This window comes from Ascaphus truei, chromosome 8, assembly GCF_040206685.1.
Source record: "Ascaphus truei isolate aAscTru1 chromosome 8, aAscTru1.hap1, whole genome shotgun sequence".
Classification (NCBI taxonomy): Eukaryota; Metazoa; Chordata; class Amphibia; order Anura; family Ascaphidae; genus Ascaphus; species Ascaphus truei.
In genome coordinates, this window is record NC_134490.1 from 28,206,409 (window position 1) to 28,226,560 (window position 20,152).

At 40.0% G+C, this 20,152-nt stretch overlaps 1 protein-coding gene across 5 annotated transcripts in view; it reads right to left on the minus strand.

Annotated features, from left to right (window-relative positions):
• Nucleotides 1-4,599: 4,599 nt before the first annotated feature.
• Nucleotides 4,600-20,152, minus strand: part of LOC142501290 (uncharacterized) — a 54,399-nt gene continuing 38,846 nt past the window's right edge. For 4 of the 5 annotated variants that reach the window (XM_075611015.1, XM_075611012.1, XM_075611016.1 and 1 more), the window contains 7 exons: nucleotides 19,069-19,133; nucleotides 17,651-17,782; nucleotides 16,600-16,776; nucleotides 15,453-15,547; nucleotides 10,687-10,840; nucleotides 8,257-8,405; nucleotides 4,600-7,084 (listed from right to left, as the gene is read on the minus strand). In XM_075611015.1, coding sequence (XP_075467130.1) covers nucleotides 6,685-7,084; nucleotides 8,257-8,405; nucleotides 10,687-10,840; nucleotides 15,453-15,547; nucleotides 16,600-16,776; nucleotides 17,651-17,782; nucleotides 19,069-19,133 — 1,172 coding nt within the window. In that variant the 3' untranslated portion in view covers nucleotides 4,600-6,684. The remainder of the gene's footprint in view (nucleotides 7,085-8,256; nucleotides 8,406-10,686; nucleotides 10,841-15,452; nucleotides 15,548-16,599; nucleotides 16,777-17,650; nucleotides 17,783-19,068; nucleotides 19,134-20,152) is intronic. The other variant, XM_075611014.1, reaches the window with a different exon arrangement.

Genomic DNA, 20,152 nt, shown 5'->3' on the forward strand with positions numbered 1-20,152 from the left:
TTACATAAATAGAGATTTTTTGTGCTAAATTCCTTTTGTGGTTTGAAAATGTGACTTGATTCACAGGTCAAGCTTAAAATATGGCCCATTGGAGCAATAGTCTGTGGGCCAGTTTTGGAGACGGAGGTGAAGTAGGCTGTTTAAAAACTGGCCAGTGTACCAAAATTGGAGAATTATTTATGGCCAAAGAAATCCGCCGTTACCCTTATAATCTCAGCCTCCCTATGAATATTTTATGAACTTCGGGACGATTCCCCTAGTCTTTCTTTTGTAAGAAGGAAGTTAAGGGAGAAAACAATATTGACTGAACGCATAAACGGCAAACATGCATAACCCATTATTAAGCCATATATTGGTTAAAACAGCCTCAGTTTCTGCAGCCTTTTCCAGGTACAGGATCTATCAAGTTGGGGGAAGTTAGTTTTTAATGTGGAATAGTTGATGACTAACTAATACAGTATGTGCCATTTGTGCATTTTGTTAGTTGTATTGCAGAAAGTGATAACCAACCAAGATGCAAAGGAACTCCCTATTATCAGAGGGTACATAGTTCGTTTAATTGCACGTTTTTGAATGGCTAAGAAAAAGCATATGAGGACAGTATGGGATTGAGTCAGAGAGGCTGTTACAAGTTATGTAAGGAGTACTAGCGTAGGAAATAATAGGGAAAGCACTGTTTGCAGTAAGCTGGTAAAGATGGTAACAACAGCACCTCCCAACCTTAAGGATATTGGAAAAATGGCTGAGAATGAAGGGGCAGATTGGCTTTAAACAGATCATCTGATAATGTTCTTTTAGGGTTTCTTTTTTTTACTTCCTGAATTAAAAATCACCTATATGGTTATTCACAAGATCTGAAAGTCTTCTAACGGACTGTGAATAACGCGAGGTATAAAATCTTATTAGAGATTGGTTTGGACACCCATTATCCTGACTTGTACAGTACATTAAAGTGGAATAACCGTGGCCATACCAACAGGTAAAATATAGGCGGGACAATGCACATTTGTCAGCAAAGTATGGATTTGTTTTGTTAGAATGAGCAACATTTTAAATAGTTGAAAAGACAATTGTAGCTCCTGTAATACCAGAGTTTCTATTATAATTTATAACGTATTTTATTTGTTCACACAGTGTGAACATGCTGCATTGTTGCACTTTTTAATTGTTGTATTCTATTGTAATGTAAAAACTGTATGTAGCTTAAATAAGAAAATGTAAAGCAAAGATAACATGACAATAAAACAATAAGAAAACATTATGGGGGCTTGTCATTCTTGTTGAACTAAATCTTTTGTTACAATAAGGAATAGAAATTCAGTAGAGATTGATTCTGTTTCTTCCATGTAGTAACAAAGAGGGAGAGGGAGTAGGGGTATGATACCTTTTATTGGACCAACAAGTAGTTGATACCTTAGAAGCTTTCGAACCTCTCAGGGTCCTTCATCAGGTAAGTTTATTTTTTACATGTAAGGCATATTTGAGCCGACATACGAGTGATAATAATATAATAATAACTTTATTTCATATAGCACTTTTTTCCCAATGGGATTCAGAGCGCTTAACAATTACAGTATAGTGCATGGTACAAGCTATGGTTTTGGTGCCTGTGGCATAGGGAGATAGTGACTTGCCCAAGGTCACAAGGAGCTGACACTGGGATTTGTACCAGGCCCCTCTGATCAGTGTGTTTTCGAGTCAGTGCCTTTACTCATTGGGCCACCCCTAATAATTATTCTCCCTAATAATTATTCTCCCTAATAATAAGTAGTGTTGATAAATCCACAGAACTACTTTTTTATTAAAACACTTTCAGTGTCTCCCTTTAAAGAGAAGAGGATTTGTTTAATAATAACCACTACTTTAAAGTCACTTGGATCTTAGAATAGGGAGTTTTAAAGAATAACTATATACACTTTAAAAGGTACCTGTCTGTGAAACGCTGATCAGCCAATGCAACATTGTCCGAAAACAAAATGTAACGTGACCCGAAAAAGATGTGGCTTTCTCTCAAACCTAATAAAAAGTAAAAAAATGCACAATTTCATATCTCATTTGCATGCACTTTTTGCCTGTTGAATCATAGCCAGAAATCTCACTATACTGTAGGTTAGGGGTAGCAGTCAGGTTTTCTAAATCAAGTACTACAGTGCCAATTGCGCGACAGTCGGCCCCCTGCATTAAGGCAGGGGCCCTATGGCGGGTGCAACCCCCCCTTTCTCCCCCACTCTGTAGAACTTTCCGCATTGCCTCCCTTTGCTCCACTCCTCCCCACCGGCAGCTACGGAGTTAAGCCCGGGGTGAGGAGCTAGTGATGTAATAAGGAAGGGAGGTTATATGTTTGGGGTGTGCTGGTAGGCGGGCCTCTTTCCACGCGGCCCGCCGTAGAGGGAGGACTGATTCCTTCTGTGTTGCAGTGCAGCCTGCCTGATGGGGCAGTGGTGGGCCTGCTTGACGGGGTGGTGTGTAGTGGCGGGCCTGCCTAAGGGGGCGGTGTTTAGCGTCGGGCGTGCCTGAATGGCGTGGTGTGCAGCAGCGGGCCTACCTGACTGGGTGGTGTGTAACGGCGAGCTTGCCTGACAGGGCGGTTTGCAGGCCTCACTGATGGGGCGGCGATTAGCATTGGGTCTGCCTGACAGGCGGTGTGTAACGGCGGGCCTGTCTGACGGGGTGGTGTGTAGTGGCGGGCCTGACGGAGCGGTGTGTAGCAGCGTGCCTGCCCGACGGGCGGTGTGTAACGGTGGGCATGCCTGATGGGGAGGTGGCTAGTGGCGGGCCTGACAGGGTGGTGTGTAGCAGCGTGCCTGCCCGACGGGCGGTGTGTAACGGTGGGCCTGCCTGATGGGGAGGTTGCTAATGGCAGGCCTGATGGGCGGTGTGTAGTGGCGTGCCTGCCTGATGGGGAGGTGGCTAATGGCGGGCCTGACGGGGTGTAGCAGCGTGCCTGCCTGACAGGCGGTGTGTAACGGTGGGCCTGCCTGACAGGCGTTGTGTAACGGCGGGCCTGCCTGATGGGCGGGTGTGTAACGGCGGGCCTGCCTGATGGGCCGGTGTGTAACGGCGGGCCTGCCTGATGGGCCGGTGTGTAACGGCGGGCCTGCCTGATGGGGCAGTGTATAGCGGCAGACCTGCCTGATGGGGTGGTGTATAGCGATGGGCCTGGCTGTGGGAGCCGCTTGGTGTGCGGTTCCCAGCAGAGCTACTGCAGCAATGAAGCGCCGGCGAGCAGGGCACCTTTTATATAAAAATATATATTATTATATTAAATTAAAATAATAATAATACGTTGCTGCAGGTCTGCTAGAGCCAGGAGATCAATTCTGCATCTAGACATCATGATCCTTGCCCAGCTAGGGGGCCCACAGAGCAGACAGAGAGCTAGTGCAGGTTATAGGGGATCAATGACTGAGTGCTACAGTGCCTGCTAGTAAATGATATATCCCTTCTGGTATATCCAGATATAAGATGTAACCATGTTTCCCCCACCCTACGGGAGATTCTGCCATTACTGGTAGTGTGGTGCATGATACCTGTTGGTAACAGAAGGGCTGAGCTGTCCACCGATGGTTGTGGGGACTCGGGATCAGGTTTATGGGGTACATTACCCATGTGGTTCTATAGCAGTGCAGCGCCTCCATCTCCAGAGGAATGCCTCCGCAGGCTCCAGAGGAATGGAGGCGATCTCCTGCAGTAGAAATGTTTATCTCTCCTCCCAGTAAGATCACAACCTAGATATATTGAACAGGAGGTATATTGAACAGGAACGGTTTATTCTCTCTGTACCAGCACGGTATCAAGGCTCGATTCTGCTCACTAGGCCGGAAACAAAAATGTGCCTGCTTGGATTTGGATTGTAATTTTACCTCCTTATGAAGAGGCCTCTTCTTTCCCCTTGCCAACACTATGCAGGGGAAGCGTCTATAGTGTGTGAGGAGGCAGATACCTCCACCTGACCTGTCTCTACTCTCTACTAGTAACATCACCGTCAATCAGTTCCAGTTAGGTAACAAACACCCTTATCTATCGCGGTCGGGGAGCGTAGATAAGGGGCGGGGGCCGTCTTGCCGAAGGCCCATCTTTCTAGTGCACCGTTCAAAATAAATAGGAAGCTGCACCATTTTAAATAGTCCGTTCCAAATACTGTGATCAGCTTCAATACTTCATGTAAAAAACCTTACCAAATGTGTACTCTTTTTACGTAGTAACACTGCCCTGTATGACGCGAATCAACATAGATTACAGATTATATTATTATGAATTATAATTATATATTATAATTATTATTATAATATAATAATATATGTTATTATATTACAGAATATTAGATCCTATTCTTTAGATGCAATTGTGTTAGATAATTGACGCAAAACTCTACCGTGCTTTTGCTGTACCACTGAATGCACTATAAACAGGCGATTATTTAACCCTTTGAGTGCCGGAGGGGCTGCAGCACAAGAGTGCCCCGGTCCAGCGGGCACATCACCGTGATGGCACCCAAAGGGTTAATAAAATAGGATGTGAATCCTTTAACTTTTACAGATGTCCTCCTGCGGGGGACTCCAGAATAATGATTAGTAACAGAAATGACCATTTGAATGATTGAATATATCGTCCCATATCAGAGTTTTATTTGAAAACAGTATTGCAGGTCCGCAATAAAATAAAAAAAATGATGCAATACATGTTTAATAACTGCAGAACAGTTGAAATGTATTTTTAGTTTCTGGAAGGCAGTGACCAGGATATGTTATCGATGTTATCGATGTTAACGTCATATTTTATGATTTTTACTGAACACATTTGGATTACAAGATTATTTGAAACTGAAAATGGGACTAACATTAAATATAACTATTAAAACTTAAACAGACACATTATGTTTGTACATTGCTCACATTAAATAGGAAGTTAAAAGTTTGAGATCACAGAAATGCAACGAGGATGTTTCTTTTCAGCTTTAGAACTACTGTATCAGTTGTTTTATTCATGGAATAAGAAATATTGTTAACCTTCCCTGATATTTACACGTAGTAATGATAGTTACCAAGTTACCAAATGTTGGATCTGGACACAAGTGCACTTTGAATCAAACTTTGGCTCCTGCATTCACAATTGTGTAAATCTGCATTAGGTTTTATCACGTAGATAAAAGCTTAGAAACAGGAAGAATCCAAGAGAGTGAACAAGCTATGCCTGGATAGGTAATGTGACTTTGTACTTTATTCTAAGGATTTACTACATATGCTATTAAAAGGAAACATTAGGGACTTCCCATGAAGGGAAAAGAAGTTACAAATGATGCATTGGAGGTGATTCATTAAAGTGTGAGGGCACATCAACTTTGTTGCTCTTTAATAATACTCAATACGTCCTTATTGAATGTGATATACACCATACAAGCATGTTAATTAATATATCTATGTAAGAAACTGGAATAGGGTTGCCACCTTCTACTGAAGGCCGACCCGGAGACAAAAATGTTAAAAGTTTGCGCTTACGTTCAGCAGCGTCTCTGTGGTATCTTCTGGCATCGTTACGACATCGTCCCTACATCTCCCGCTGCAAGCCATCAATATGTCCGCGCGGCGTCACATGGCGCCCCATTGCCATGACAGCGGGCCGCTAAGTGACGTCGCAGCGTCAGATTGCCATGGCAACGGGACGCTCTGCGTGATGTCATGCAGCGTCTGGTTGTCATGGTAATGGGCACCACGTGATGCTGTGACATCATGTAGTGTTCCCTTTGCCATGGCAACGCGGCGCCATTTGACGCCGCGCATCCATATTGAAAGGAATTACTGACAGGGGAAGATGCCGGGAGGACTCCGAGGCCACAGCATGCCGCCGCCGCACGCCACCACCCAGAGGTTTACCCGGTAAGCCCGGAGATACGTGGTCAAAACCCGTTGTCTCTGGGTCAAACCCGGAGTGGTGGCAACCCTGGACTGGAATGGGAAATAAAAATTAGACATTGAGGCCTATATTTACTTGGCAGTCTTCTGCCAAAAGGCACCTTACAACCTGGAAGAGACTTACAGGCTATTCAAGTATTTACACCTCATACATAAACCTTGGTCCCTTGCAGACACACTTACCAGAATGCCATCCTACTGTCTCTGTACGTTCTTCCTACTTACCAGTTAGATTGTGAGCTCTTCGGAGCAGGGACTCCTTTTCCTAAATGTTACTTTTATGTCTGAAGCCCTTCTTCCCATGATCTGTTATTTGTATTACTGTATATGTTATTTATATGATTGTCACGTATATTACGGCTGTGAAGTGCTATGTACATTAATGGCTCTATATAAATAGACATACATACATACAAGTTAATGGGCTAGAAAAGGTGTCTAATGGCAGAAGACTTATAGTACATATAGGCCTGTATGTGATAAACGCAATATAGCTGAATCTTGTGTGAAAGAGGCAAAGAAAAGATAACTGAAAACTGTGGGATACCCACACCCAGAATCCAATCAGCCTACTACGACTGTGAAATTGCAGCGTCAGCCTATGCAAAGCAGGCAGCAAATTACAGTCCAAAGTTTCTCTTGTGCCATTTGACACAAGTAATGAGTCTCTTCAAAATGCCTTAAACATTTTTTGCGGGATGTGTATGGGTCAAAGTCCACTAGTATTCCTGTTATCCTGGAGAAGTCCATGTAAAGTAGTTGAGGCAAATGCCTAATGAATTCCTACATCTTCATAGTCAGAAGTCTCTTCAATGCTAATACATCTGGTTGTATTGTTTATAACTCTTTCCTGTGATAGAAGTGGATAAACTACATTGCGCTGCCAATGATCCTTAAGATCCATAGTTGAAGCATCTCTTTGTTCGTATACCAAATCATACGGGTGATCTTCAGGCACGTCTTCCCTGGGCTGGGTAGTGGAGTAGGGTAATAGAAAGGACTGACGAGGTAAGAGGGAGGGGATTCCTGGCAGTGGCCGAGTGGGGAGAGTGTCATAGTTCTCATAGTCGTTTCCCATTCCACTGGCCTGGCTCCCCTCCACTGCAGAGCCTGGGGTGGCTTCCTGTTGTTCTTCTTCCATTTCGATCTCCACTTCTGAAGAGTCAGAACTGCTTGAACACATAAACAAATAGTAACTGTGATCAGTTTAACGTTGGCTATTTTATTTCATGTATTAAGTGGATTTGCTTCAACTCTTATCAAATGTTATAAAAAAAGAAACATATACTGTATTTTGTTCTACATTTGTGAAACGTGAAGACTTTGTCTAAACATTGCTTTGTAGTATATCCTGTACAAGATGCTTAGGGCTTCCATGCTAATAAAGAAGTCAGGATCAAAACAAACCCATTGGAATTACATGTTATATGGGGTTGAATCTGGGTGATTTACTTTTTTTTAAATCGGGCATCAGTGAGTATTTAAAATAAATAATAAGTTTGTTTCAACAGGGACACAGAATGGTTTTATTTCCTATGCAGTAGCTCATCCATTTTGAGGCAATGATCAGAATTTGTCACATACAAATCAGTACAAAGTGCCAGCCTCTTCTCTTTATTGACTTACTGAAAGGGACATTATAGGCTATCAAAGGAATAAAGGCAAATGTTAGCTTTAAGTAGGTTAACATTGTATTAAATTAATGTGTTTGTTTAGAAGGAGTGGCTCAGTGAGTAAAGACACAGCTGGCACTGAGTTTGAAGCAGGGGTTCAATTCCCAGTGTCGGCTCATTGTCACCTTATCTCCCTGTGCCCCAGACACACACAAAAACAGAGTGTAAGCTCCACAGGGCAGGGACCTGTGCCTGCAAAATGTCTCTGAAAAGCACTACACAAGAACATGCGTATTATTATGAGTATTACATGAGTATTATTATATTTTGCAAGGGTCACATCTTCCCTGAATATGGTTCCTAATGGACCTTGACAGGTCTGTGAAGTATATGGTAAATGGGCCTTTATACTATATAAACCCTATTTTTAAGAAACATGCCTTATTCTACAGTATTTAGTTAACTATGGACACATTCTGTAAATATGGTAAATATCAGTCTACTTTTGCCTCTGCAGGAATTAATTGCTTATATAGAGATGTAGCCAGACTTGTGTAACTGTTGGCGGAGATCTTGGTGTGACAGGCTTACTATTGCAGAGAAACAGTCGAGACCCCATAGAACATTATTTGGGCAGCATTTGAAAGTTATACTGTATGTGTGTGTTTATTTTACTGACATCGTAAAATATAACATTTCTACAAAAAGTAAATATAAATAAAACCAGATACCAGAATTCATCATAAGCTTTCAACTGTTCCAAAGTATCTTTTATTGCATCAAGTGAAGGCCTCTTTGTTGGATTCTGGTTCCAGCACTCCTGCATCAGTTTATTAAGTCGACCGCCCCATCTATCTGTAATATTTGTTGCATGTTTTTCCTGTACAGACAAAATAAAAAATGCAATTCTTCCACAAGATAAGTATCCAGGATCATTAAAAACAAAAAAAAAGAAGTGAAACTATTAAAGGTGTGGAGTGGTAAGGAAAGCTCTCCCAACACATTATAGAGATATATAACAAGACAGAGGATAATAGGCACTCCAAGCATGTATAAAACTACAAATGGCCAGTGCACACATCAAAAAAGGAAAACAATAAGATAGATACTTCATGCAACCAAGGTCCGATGAACAAGACACAGCACTGCAGAAATACAGTAGGTCTAAACGTTTCAGTCCACTCGAGACCTTCCTCAGTGGGGTGTGCACTTCTGAGCCAATCAGTGGCTTTCATTCTGACTGAGCCACTGATTGAGCCACCTGTGCTGAAGCAGGGATATTATTAAAACCTGATCTGTGGATGGTCCTTGAGGACTGGCGTTGGACACCCCTATCATAGGGAGTGCAGCATACTCTGTCACCAGGGAGTAGATACAACCAAAACATTATAAGCGGAGGAAATATAAGTAGAACATCTATACCAAAGTCCACAGGTTGACTATCCATCCAAAACCATTAACATCACTTTCTGTAATAGTGGTCCTACAGGAGTGTTCCTGTTATCCACTTTTAGGCACCTTGTTTCAAAGTGAAAATCAAGTGCTGTATATATAAGTACAACAGGTCCTACTGAGTTTGCCCTGCACATCTCACAACCTTAGAAATCCCTCGGTAATTCCTTGCATCACTATGACCATAATGTGTTCACCGCTGCAGACTCCACTTGTCGTCGGCTCACTGTAATGCATCTCCAGTTCCCTAGCCACGTCAGTACATGAACAAATGCCGGGTGGTGTTCAGTTATCCGTGTGTACACAGATCTGCTATCCCGTCTGTAGCTGTTTGGTGAGCTGGTTGCAGACATTCTGGTACACTTGATGTATTCCAGAGCACTTGTGTTTTTTAACATCTTTCTACAGTGTTGTGTCTTATTCATTGGTTGGGTTGAGGGAACCCTTGATTGGGTTAAGTATTTATTGTGTGTGTGTGTGTATATATACACACACATTTGTATATAAACACATAAATATGCAGTATAGCAACAGTATAGTAACACATATGTCGGGATTCACTAAGCTTTGTAAGGGGATTCAGAGCTCAATTCGGCATTAGCTGCCATTGACTCATTTAATGCTGGATTGAGCTTGCATACTCCTTTTCCAAGCTTGGTGAATCCTCTCCACAGATAGTTTAGTAAATTCAACACGTACAGTACCTAAGTCAGTTTCCTTAGTTAAGCAATTCACACAGCTATAATGATCACTAAGTGTTAAGAAGACACATTTTGAAAACCTACATTCATTGTGTCATTGGGGATTGATAGTTCCTGGACATCAAGTCTCTTGTGCTATTATTTCAAGTGGTCAAGGGCAAGAAAAAGGCCCAGATGCATAAAAAGCTTTAGCACATCTTTACTCCCAAAGATATGAATGGGAGTAAAGGCATGATAAAGCTTAGCACCCTTTTGTGGATCTGCGCCAAAGATTTATAGTAAGGACTTCTCTTTTGTAGTTTTGTCATCATGTCAGGATTGTCATTACTTGGTGACAAAATGCAACTGACCAAGAAACCTTCTTTCAACAGAGTAATATGAAATACCTCATTATGTTGACTTGCAGTCTTTATGCAGCATGTTAAACATAATTTAGAAAAAAATGAATAGCGAAGGATTTGTTCAACATGTTGTATAGAATGTAGAAATAATAAATGTTGAATCATAATAGGTTGCATACTTTTAATGCATAATAGAAATAGTTTATTTTAAAGGATGGGTATTTGCATGTAGGGTCATACCCCAATATCACTCTTATAGTAAGTATAACGTTTGAAGTTACTTTGTCTGTTGGGAGACCCAAAGGTCCATATTCCCCCCTGCATGTTGATTTATTTTTTTTAAAGATTTCTTGTCAATACTGCACAATAGGTTTTTCCCCTGCTCACTGACTTTAAACTGTGTATTTTTATGCCTACCAAAAAAGGGCCCAAAACCTAAATTAATAAGCCTTCTCACTCAGTAGCATTGATAGATTCAAAGAACCGTATCTGAGGAGTTTAAGATTATTAAGATGGATTGTATACTACATGGAAATCAGTTCTGGGCTACCTAGTGGACTGTATCGAGATTAAAGAGAATGAGTTACAATGTGAGCACTCTACTAAGGCTAGGAAAAAAATAAATGCATATATATGTAAGGTCAGTAATCTACTTAAAATAATTCACCATCGTGTAGCAGAACTTTGTAAAGCTTTTGAGTGGATGATTGGAGGAAATAATGTTGTCCTGAGTGCAAATAGCTTCCAAAAATACAACTGCCAAATTAAAAATATCAGAAGGTTTTGAATATCTCCCACTGCTTCTCACTTCTGGTGCTGACCTGTCAATAAAACAAAGAAATATCTTGAATGTTTTATTAGTAGACAAGTAAAAGTATGTTTAGTGTAATTAACAGGTGGGGGAGACCCGGGACAATTGTTCCAAACCTGGCATTGGAGAAGGACCGGGTCAGATGATCCTGGAAGTAGAGCTTGACTTCCAGTCTACTGATTGGGTCACTACCTATGCCGGGCTCCACAGAAGCCTCAATAACCTGCTACTATTGTGCCCCTTTTCAAACTTGCCCTCCCCAAACATTGTCCTGCTGGGCCCCTTCCAAATTGCCACCCTTCCTCCCCCCCACCCCAAGCTGCTGGGCCCCTTCCAACCTGCCCCCAAACATCCTGTTGCTTGGCCCCTTCCTAAATGCTCCCATCTCCCAGAACCTGCTGCTACTCCCCTACTTCCCACCCAAAAAGAACCTGTTATTGCTGGACCCCTTCCGAGGTACCTCCTCCCACAACCTGTTTCCATTGGGCCCCTTCCTAGCTGTCCCCGTATTCCCTCAACATATTGCTGGCTGCTGCCTCTGGGCGCTTCCTAGTCCAACCCCCCACCTGCTGAATAGGTCAAGATTTTAGTCCAGGCCCCAGGAAAACTGTCAGCTGCCCTGGATTTAAATATGCTTCAATTTCTAGTCCATACCCATTATTTAATTGTTTCATTGCAAAGAGTAGACATAATGTATACATAATGTATGTATCACACTAATCTGAGAATTTAAATATTGCAATGACAGTGGAGTCAGAGACAGATCGGGATTACTTGCACATGCGCAGTGATGTCCCTTCACGACCAGAGGGAGAGAACAGCTGACGCATGCTCAGTTCTGAACTGCCACGTTGACAGATGCTAGCCTGCAAGAGGAGAATCACGTGACGTCATTGAGCGGCGGCCAGAGCTACTACATATAGCAGCTGAGATTGCTATCTCATCCCTCAGCACTCCACACGAGCAGCTGAAGGAGCAGAGCCACTGAGGGTTTGACCACTTCATTTATTTTTCTCATTAACCTTTCACTGACTGTGTGGACTCTTGGTGCTCATTTGCAAACTGCTTTCTTGCAAGCTGTGTTCAGCTTTAACTGTACCATTAGTGGATTCTTGCTGCCCTGCTATTAGCTGTTTAGCTGTATTTAGCTTACACTATGTTTACTAGCTATTTTCAGGGGTGTCTGATTTGACCAGGTATAGGGGAGGGAGGCTTAGGGAAGTACCTCTCGGTCCTTTTGGACCAGGGGGAATGGGCCAGATGAAGAGGTAGTCCCTCGAAACGTCGCCCCCCCTAGCATATTTTCCGTTCTCCGTTTTTTGGTGTATATTCCTTGTGTTTCATGTTTTTTCCCCTTTTCCTTTTTCCCCCTTTCCCCCCCCCCCCACCCCTCACTTTGTGACATGCCCATTTGTGATACTGGTTTCTGCAAACACATTTGATTTATTTCTGGTTCATTTTATTATTAAATGTTTATTCTGCATTACAACTGTTTTCCTCATTTAGCTATTAGACAGTGAGTGCTGGTACTTACGTAGATTTGTTAGTACTGTATAATTAAGGATTAATGGATACATGAAAAACACCATGACACAGAAAACATGTTGAAGTAAAAATCAAACATACAGAACACCTACAAGCTCAAATTGAACCCCCAAAATACCCACAACATATATATAAGCATATAAGTTTCACAGAGGAGTGCTACTGAGCATGGCAATCTATATTTAAAACCAGAGACATAACATAAAACACAGACAAAGCTCAGTGCACATCCAGAAAAACTTATATACGGTACAGTGCCTAAATATACATGTATAAATAACTAATAAATAAAATGGTCTTTTAGTTTAACATTTTGGCCAAATTGTTGTAAGCCCTTGAGCCAAACTTCACGGCAGACCACGTTCAAGGGTCCCTACACTAATATAAATTCTTAATAACCTGTGCATTGCCAGGAAAAATGATTTATAATAAATCTGTCAATATAAGTTGCAAAAGTTCTAAGTCTGATTGAAGCTTTTATTAACCTGTACATTACCAGGAAAAGCACTCTGTAATAGATTTGTCACAATCACACTGCATGCAGGCAAGTTCCCCTGATAGTGGGAGATGCCATGGAGTGAGCTTTTAACCATTTAAATGTGGGAGGGAGTGAGCTTCAATTGGATAGGAGGTTGCCACCCTCCAAAACAGCCAAGACTAGCTGCACAAGAATTATAAAACATACAGAACACCTACAAGCTCAAATTGAACCCCCAAAATACCCACAACATATATATAAGCATATAAGTTTCACAGAGGAGTGCTACTGAGCATGGCAATTTATATTTAAAACCAGAGACATAACATAAAACACAGACAAAGCTCAGTGCACATCCAGAAAAACTTATATACGGTACAGTGCCTAAATATACATGTATAAATAACTAATAAATAAAATGGTCTTTTAGTTTAACATTTTGGCCAAATTGTTGTAAGCCCTTGAGCCAAACTTCACGGCAGACCACGTTCAAGGGTCCCTACACTAATATAAATTCTTAATAACCTGTGCATTGCCAGGAAAAATGATTTATAATAAATCTGTCAATATAAGTTGCAAAAGTTCTAAGTCTGATTGAAGCTTTTATTAACCTGTACATTACCAGGAAAAGCACTCTGTAATAGATTTGTCACAATCACACTGCATGCAGGCAAGTTCCCCTGATAGTGGGAGATGCCATGGAGTGAGCTTTTAACCATTTAAATGTGGGAGGGAGTGAGCTTCAATTGGATAGGAGGTTGCCACCCTCCAAAACAGCCAAGACTAGCTGCACAATGCACAGGTTATTAAGAATTTATATTAGTGTAGGGACCCTTGAACGTGGTCTGCCGTGAAGTTTGGCTCAAGGGCTTACAACAATTTGGCCAAAATGTTAAACTAAAAGACCATTTTATTTATTAGTTATTTATACATGTATATTTAGGCACTGTACCGTATATAAGTTTTTCTGGATGTGCACTGAGCTTTGTCTGTGTTTTATGTTATGTCTCTGGTTTTAGAAGTAAAAATCAAACATACAATTAAGATGGAATAGAGCAATGGTTCCCAAACTTTTTATATTGTGCACCTCTTGCTAAAAAATAATTGTTCCGTGACCCGTAATTAATAAATCGTATTTCCTACTCACCAGACAATTGTTAACACAACTGTTTGACTGATCCCAGGCAATATTGTGTCCTGAGCTCATGGGGGGAACACCCTTAATAAACTGCACCTCAGTGTGTGCAGACAGCACGGGTGGTATAGCAGTCAATCACTACGGGAGCTTCCAAAGTTAAGCTGTGGATGCAAAGCGACTTTGGATGCTCCTGCTGTAGTTGACAGCTATTCCACCCACTCTAAGATGCCGTTGGGGCCTTAAAAAGTGCACAGTCCCCACACGAGCTCAGAAACCCACTATACAGGTATCCGCCATTAAATATTTTTTCGCGGCAAACCCCTTAGAGATACCTCATGAACTTCTAGGGGTTTCAAGACCCCTGTTGGGAATCACTGAAATAGAGCAACAGCTCTCAAACTTCTCCTTCGGACCACTGGCCACACCAAGTCATAAGAACAACCAAAGCATTTGCATACTGGGTAAAAACCTGGACTAACCCAGCAGCATGAGGAGAGGTTTGAAAACCACTGGTCATTACTTATACATATCTACAATGTAATTGATAACTAGAATGTCATTAATTCCTGTGTAAGTCATGTTATAAGCTCTCTAGGGCAGGGGTTCATTTTTCCATGTTGGTACTATACTATTACATATATTGTATATGTTTACTTACATATATAGCTAAATATTCCCTCTTTATACCAACCTAAAACCTGGACTAGTGTATGAGTTCCTCTGGTCAGATATTCATGCGAATCCTCTCATGGTTCACCTCTTATATGACTATCTACTCTTTCAATGTCTCTTTTGTGTTTACTGCCTCTTCTCCATTCCTACTTTCCATCAGTATCAAAGAAGGTGTAGCTGGCGTAGTTTACCTTATCATGTCTACTCTGATAATACATCAATCTACGTATCCTTTCCAAGTCTCAATTTCCCTCCAATCTTATGCCATTAACTGCCAACACTTGTCTTTCATTTTTCCGCCATCCAAATTCCCCCCTTTTCAACTGTTTCAGAATCTACCATGTTCCTCTTAACTTGGTCTTTAGCCCTCCCTGGGCTCACTGCTGCTTTTTATATTTCAATTTCGTGCTCATTCGATCCTTCACGAAGTAATACGCTCTCCTGATATCCTTTACTCTTCCCTCTGTTCTATCCATGACACACATAGTAAAGAAAGCATATAACAGCGGCTAAGCTTAAATACATTTTAAGTACTACATCGTTTTATTTTCCCTGTTATGTTTTAAATCACTATATTGCAACCACATTAAACAAACTGTATGCATTGCCTATAATGTGAGTTCCTGGTCAACAAAAGTTAATAATAACGCTAATAAATTGCTTCCAAACATTCATTACTAAGAGTCATACGACTGTGCAGCAATCTGAGAATAATCAATCTCACATTTTATCAATCTCACATTTTACAATACACATGGCAGCGATAATGAGAAGATACTGTACAAATACCATTTCACTGCATCAGAAGGCATCATTTTATAAAGATGAGTCTGTTTGCCTTCCAAAGAAACAGCTCTTCCAAAATGAGCGACTTTTAATTTGTCCTTGTGGAAAGAGAAGACAAATAAGACATATCAGTCTTAAAATACATTTACAATTCAAAGAAAAATATTATTAACTAAATGCATTTTTTTAGACATATTATGTGGGAGGTGTATCAATGTAAAGACAGTGGGAATAGAAGTTTGTTTTGAGGCATTGTTCCATTTTCTGTTTGTGTTTGCATAATGTTAGCCAGAAAAGTTTACGCCACCTCAAACATGGGGTATTTTTTAAAATTGCAAATACAAAATAAAAAAAGTCCTATAACTCCTCCCCAAGTCCCCCTGATGTCACTCCTCAAATCTCAAGCTGACGCACACACATCCGATTTGCCAGTAACTGCCATGTACACACATCCACCACCAGTTTAAGTTCTTTCAAATCTAAGGCTGTCACACATTTTAATCTGGTCAGTAACTGTTTCACTGGCCCATAATATAAATTATCTTTAACTGTGCATGCAATGTCTTGTATATAATGTATAACCTGCTCATTTATGTAACTGTATTTGTAACCATGTATTATTTGTCTTAACTCTGTGCCCAGGACATACTTGAAAACGAGAGGTAACTCTCTATGTATTACTTCCTGGTATAACATTTTATAAATAATTAAAATAAATTGGTGTGTAAGGAAAATGGTTGTCAGGTTAGAATAAAACTGTGTAAGTAAGGTTTTTGAAGTAACTATATTAACTGTGTGATAGAATATCTTAAGAAGTCTTGTTAGGTAAAATTGTAAATGAATGTATACTTTCTCCCACCTCTATTTTTTGTACCCTTCCCTCCCCCCCATTTTTTATTTTCTTCATTCCCCCCTCTCCCTAAATTTTTTTAATAAAAATTAAGTTAAAAAAACAAAAAAAACGAGAGGTAACTCTCAATGTATTACTTCCTGGTAAAATATTTTATAAATAAATAAATAATGTAAGTCAATGGCAGCTACAACCAGATTGGGCACAATGTCCAGAAACGCGGCTTCATGAATCCCGGCCAATGTCTGGTCATTTGTTACATAAATAATCACAAAAGTAAAAGTGACGAATACCGCATACCTGATGGTGATTTACGTAAATATAACAGCAGCGCAAATCACAGTGCAAAATATTTTGTGAGTGAAGATAGTGCAAAGCTGAAGTTATCTGCTCCAAGTAAGACAGGAATCTGTACAAGTCAACGTTGGTATTAATCTTATCCAAGGTAGTGGAGTATGTACTGAAAGGATACGACACCTATAAAATATTATATTAAAAAGATTAACCAATGGCAGAAGAATGTGCTTATGGTTTTGTATTTAACCCTTACAGTGCCCTGATCACATACCAGGTACGTCATAAGCACTTGGTACTTTTGTATAGGCTGATCAGGGTGACCGATCCGAGTGGTCAACCCAACCAAAACGTTCAAGTGATCTCTCCTCTAGTGACCACATGGCACAGAAGTGCTGGAGGTCCAGTAGCATTTTGGTGCCACTGGATCCCTGATACTATAAAGGTTATAGCAGGAAATGCCCCCTCCCCCACACAAAAAAAAAACCCAAGGTCATAACCTATCCTGATTAGTTTATATTGTGTTGGTCTGTTTCTAACATTTAAGTTGATCAAAATATTCATTTTTGGGGGGAGTTTTGATACTTTTTGTGTAATTGGCAACAGCTGTTACCATGGCAACCACTGTTATCGTTATCTTAATGAGTTTGAAAGTCAAAATTAGCATAAAATATATAATCAGGGGATTCAAACAGGGTAAAATATTTTGTAAGAACAATTTTTGGACGGTGCCCCCATTCCATTCCTAGCTGCTGACCTTGCTAATGCTTTTTACCCGTGCAGCACACATGCCCTATCATACACTGGTACACAATGCAGCAGAAACACTAATGCAGTTGAACACACAGAACTGAGGATCAGAAATGTTAAGCCTGTGCTTGTTTGCCTATATGGGTGCTGCATCCATGTTATTCTGTACTAGAATATCAAAGAGACAAAGTTTAGTTTAAACAACCTATTTTGTTTTGAATGTACAAAATATTTGTGTAAAAATAATAATAATAATAATAATACAGTAATAATTAAAAAAAAAAACGTTATATGTTATATAACTTACCAGTGTAGTTGTATAAGAACCATTCAAAATGGTCTCAGTTCCCAATACATTTTCATGGAATAATGCCTTTATTTTTCTCCTGATATTTAGGCTCATTCTCACGGACACAATCTCATGTAACTGTCCTCCTTTCTGCAAAATAGAAATGTAAGACTTAAGCATCCATTTATTTATTGTATGTAGTCGAGTATATATACCACTGGTTGAAGTATTATTAAAGTACTGAGCGTAAAGCGTACCACTACTTTTTATTTGATTTTTACACCCACACTACTGCTATTTTTATTAATAAACGTACAGTACAATTCCACTTCCATTTTAAATTAAAAAAAGGGGTTTCTTTTACTAAAAATAAAAACCCCACCGTCCTAATTTTGCAGCATTAGTATTTGTTAAATCACACATTATAGAAGTTATGGTATTCTATTGTATGTCTTTATTTATATAGCGCCATTAATGTACATAGCGCTTCACAGAACTAATACACATGGTAATCAAATAAATAACAGATAATATAAATAACAGAGAATGGGAATAAGTGCTTCAGACATAAAAGTAACATTAAGGAAGAGGAGTCCCTTATCCAAGGAGCTTACAGTCTAATTGGAAGGTAGGGAGAACGTACAGAGACAGTAGAAGGGAGTTCTGGTAAGTGCGTCTGCAGGGGGCTAAGCTTTATATCATGTGTCCAGTATTATCCACAGTGCTATTCATATGCTTGTTTAAGCAAGTGTGTCTTAAGGTGGGTCTTAAAGGTGGATAGAGTGGGTGTTAGTTGGGTATTGAGGGGAAGGGCATTCCAGAGGTGTGGGGCAGTCAGTGAAAAAGGTTTAAGGCGGGAGGTTTAATGGTGGATGCGAATAGGTTTTACTGGCTATGCACTTCTTTAATCCAGGCTGTGCTGAAAAGCGGTGTAATGTGGCATATATGGGACCATGTTAAAAAGGAGATTAAGCAAAAGGAGACACTGTGTGCTCATTTGCATGTAATTTCCCAGAATCCCTAGCTGCAGTGGAAGCACTGTTTGCGAAGAGATAATGGTGAAAAGCAGGGTTGCAGGCCTGACTGAAACGTGAATGTGCTCAGAAGTGATTTTTATTTGCTTAAATCTTTTTAAAATACAGTACAACGAGCTTTTGCCATAAGGTTTAATACATGTAGAACTTTGGGCCAGTATATTTTATTTATTTTTTTAATTTTAGACCTTTCAACAAAAAAAAATTGCTCAGCACCTACTGTAATAATTGATCATTAACTCTACATACTTAATAGATCTTTACCTTCAGCATTATTATAACTCTTGCTTAAACACAAATAAATAGTGTTACATTACATGTTTACACAATGTATTACAATATGTATAGAGTAAAAGTGCAAACCAAATAGCTAAGAATAGCAATTAAAATTAAATGTTTTACCTGTCTAAAATCATCTATGTACATGCTTTCAGGCGGTTCATTGATTACATCCTGTTTAAAGTTACCTGTAGAAACAATAAAAGTTTGTATATAAGTGACTTTGAAAAGAATATATATACAGCTCAATCCTGTTATAGCGCGATCCACTACAACGCGGATCCGCTTATAATGCGGTCGAGTGTGGTTCCAGATATTAAAACATCTCCAAGGGTTTTTTTAAAAAAATGACATTCAATGCTTTATTGATTTATCTGTCATCAGCAGCTCACTCCTCTATTCTTCATCAGGCTGTATCCACGTGCTTAGCCTTCAATTTGACTTTTGAACGCAGAGGAGGGTCACATGACCCTTCTCTGACCAATAACAGCCCAACAGTGAATACATTTTATATAATACACATGCAGGAATTGAACCCATGACCCTTCATATAATAGTAGCAAAGCTATACCATATGCTACACCACAGGGTTGCTAACAGCTAACAATTTCATATTTTTCTAAAGGCAATAAACATAAAGTCATAGGTGACATTAATTGCTGGAGTATGTAAATATTCTATTTACTGTCCTGCGGTTGCGGCCAACAATATGTTGGTCGCACCACGTGCCCACTTAGCACTTGCTTTCTCGAATACCGTAGAAATATAATTAATGGTGTTAATACTCATACATTTAAATCTAATTCATAATAAGGATCCTGTTACATTAAAAATCATGGGTTTGGAATACATCTCACCCTTGACATTGGGAGGTGACCGTTTCAAACTGTTGTGCAAGAGAGAGACTTATTTGATCTACCAGTTGGGCACATTGGCCCTTGGTGGATTCAATTAGTCTCTAGACACTAGCACTATCGTCTAGAGTTCTCCGTCTTCCTCTGGAAAGTGTCATTTTGACACACCATTGTCCAGTCCTGCTCAATTTAGATCAACTTCTCTGCTTCTTGTTGTTTACAGCAAATTGCTTTTGTAAATTGACATGCTATATATTTTATTATATATATATTTGTGTATACACATGTATATGTATGTTTTTTCATCATCAAATTATGATGCGATATGACTCTCTCCCAGACATTTGCATATT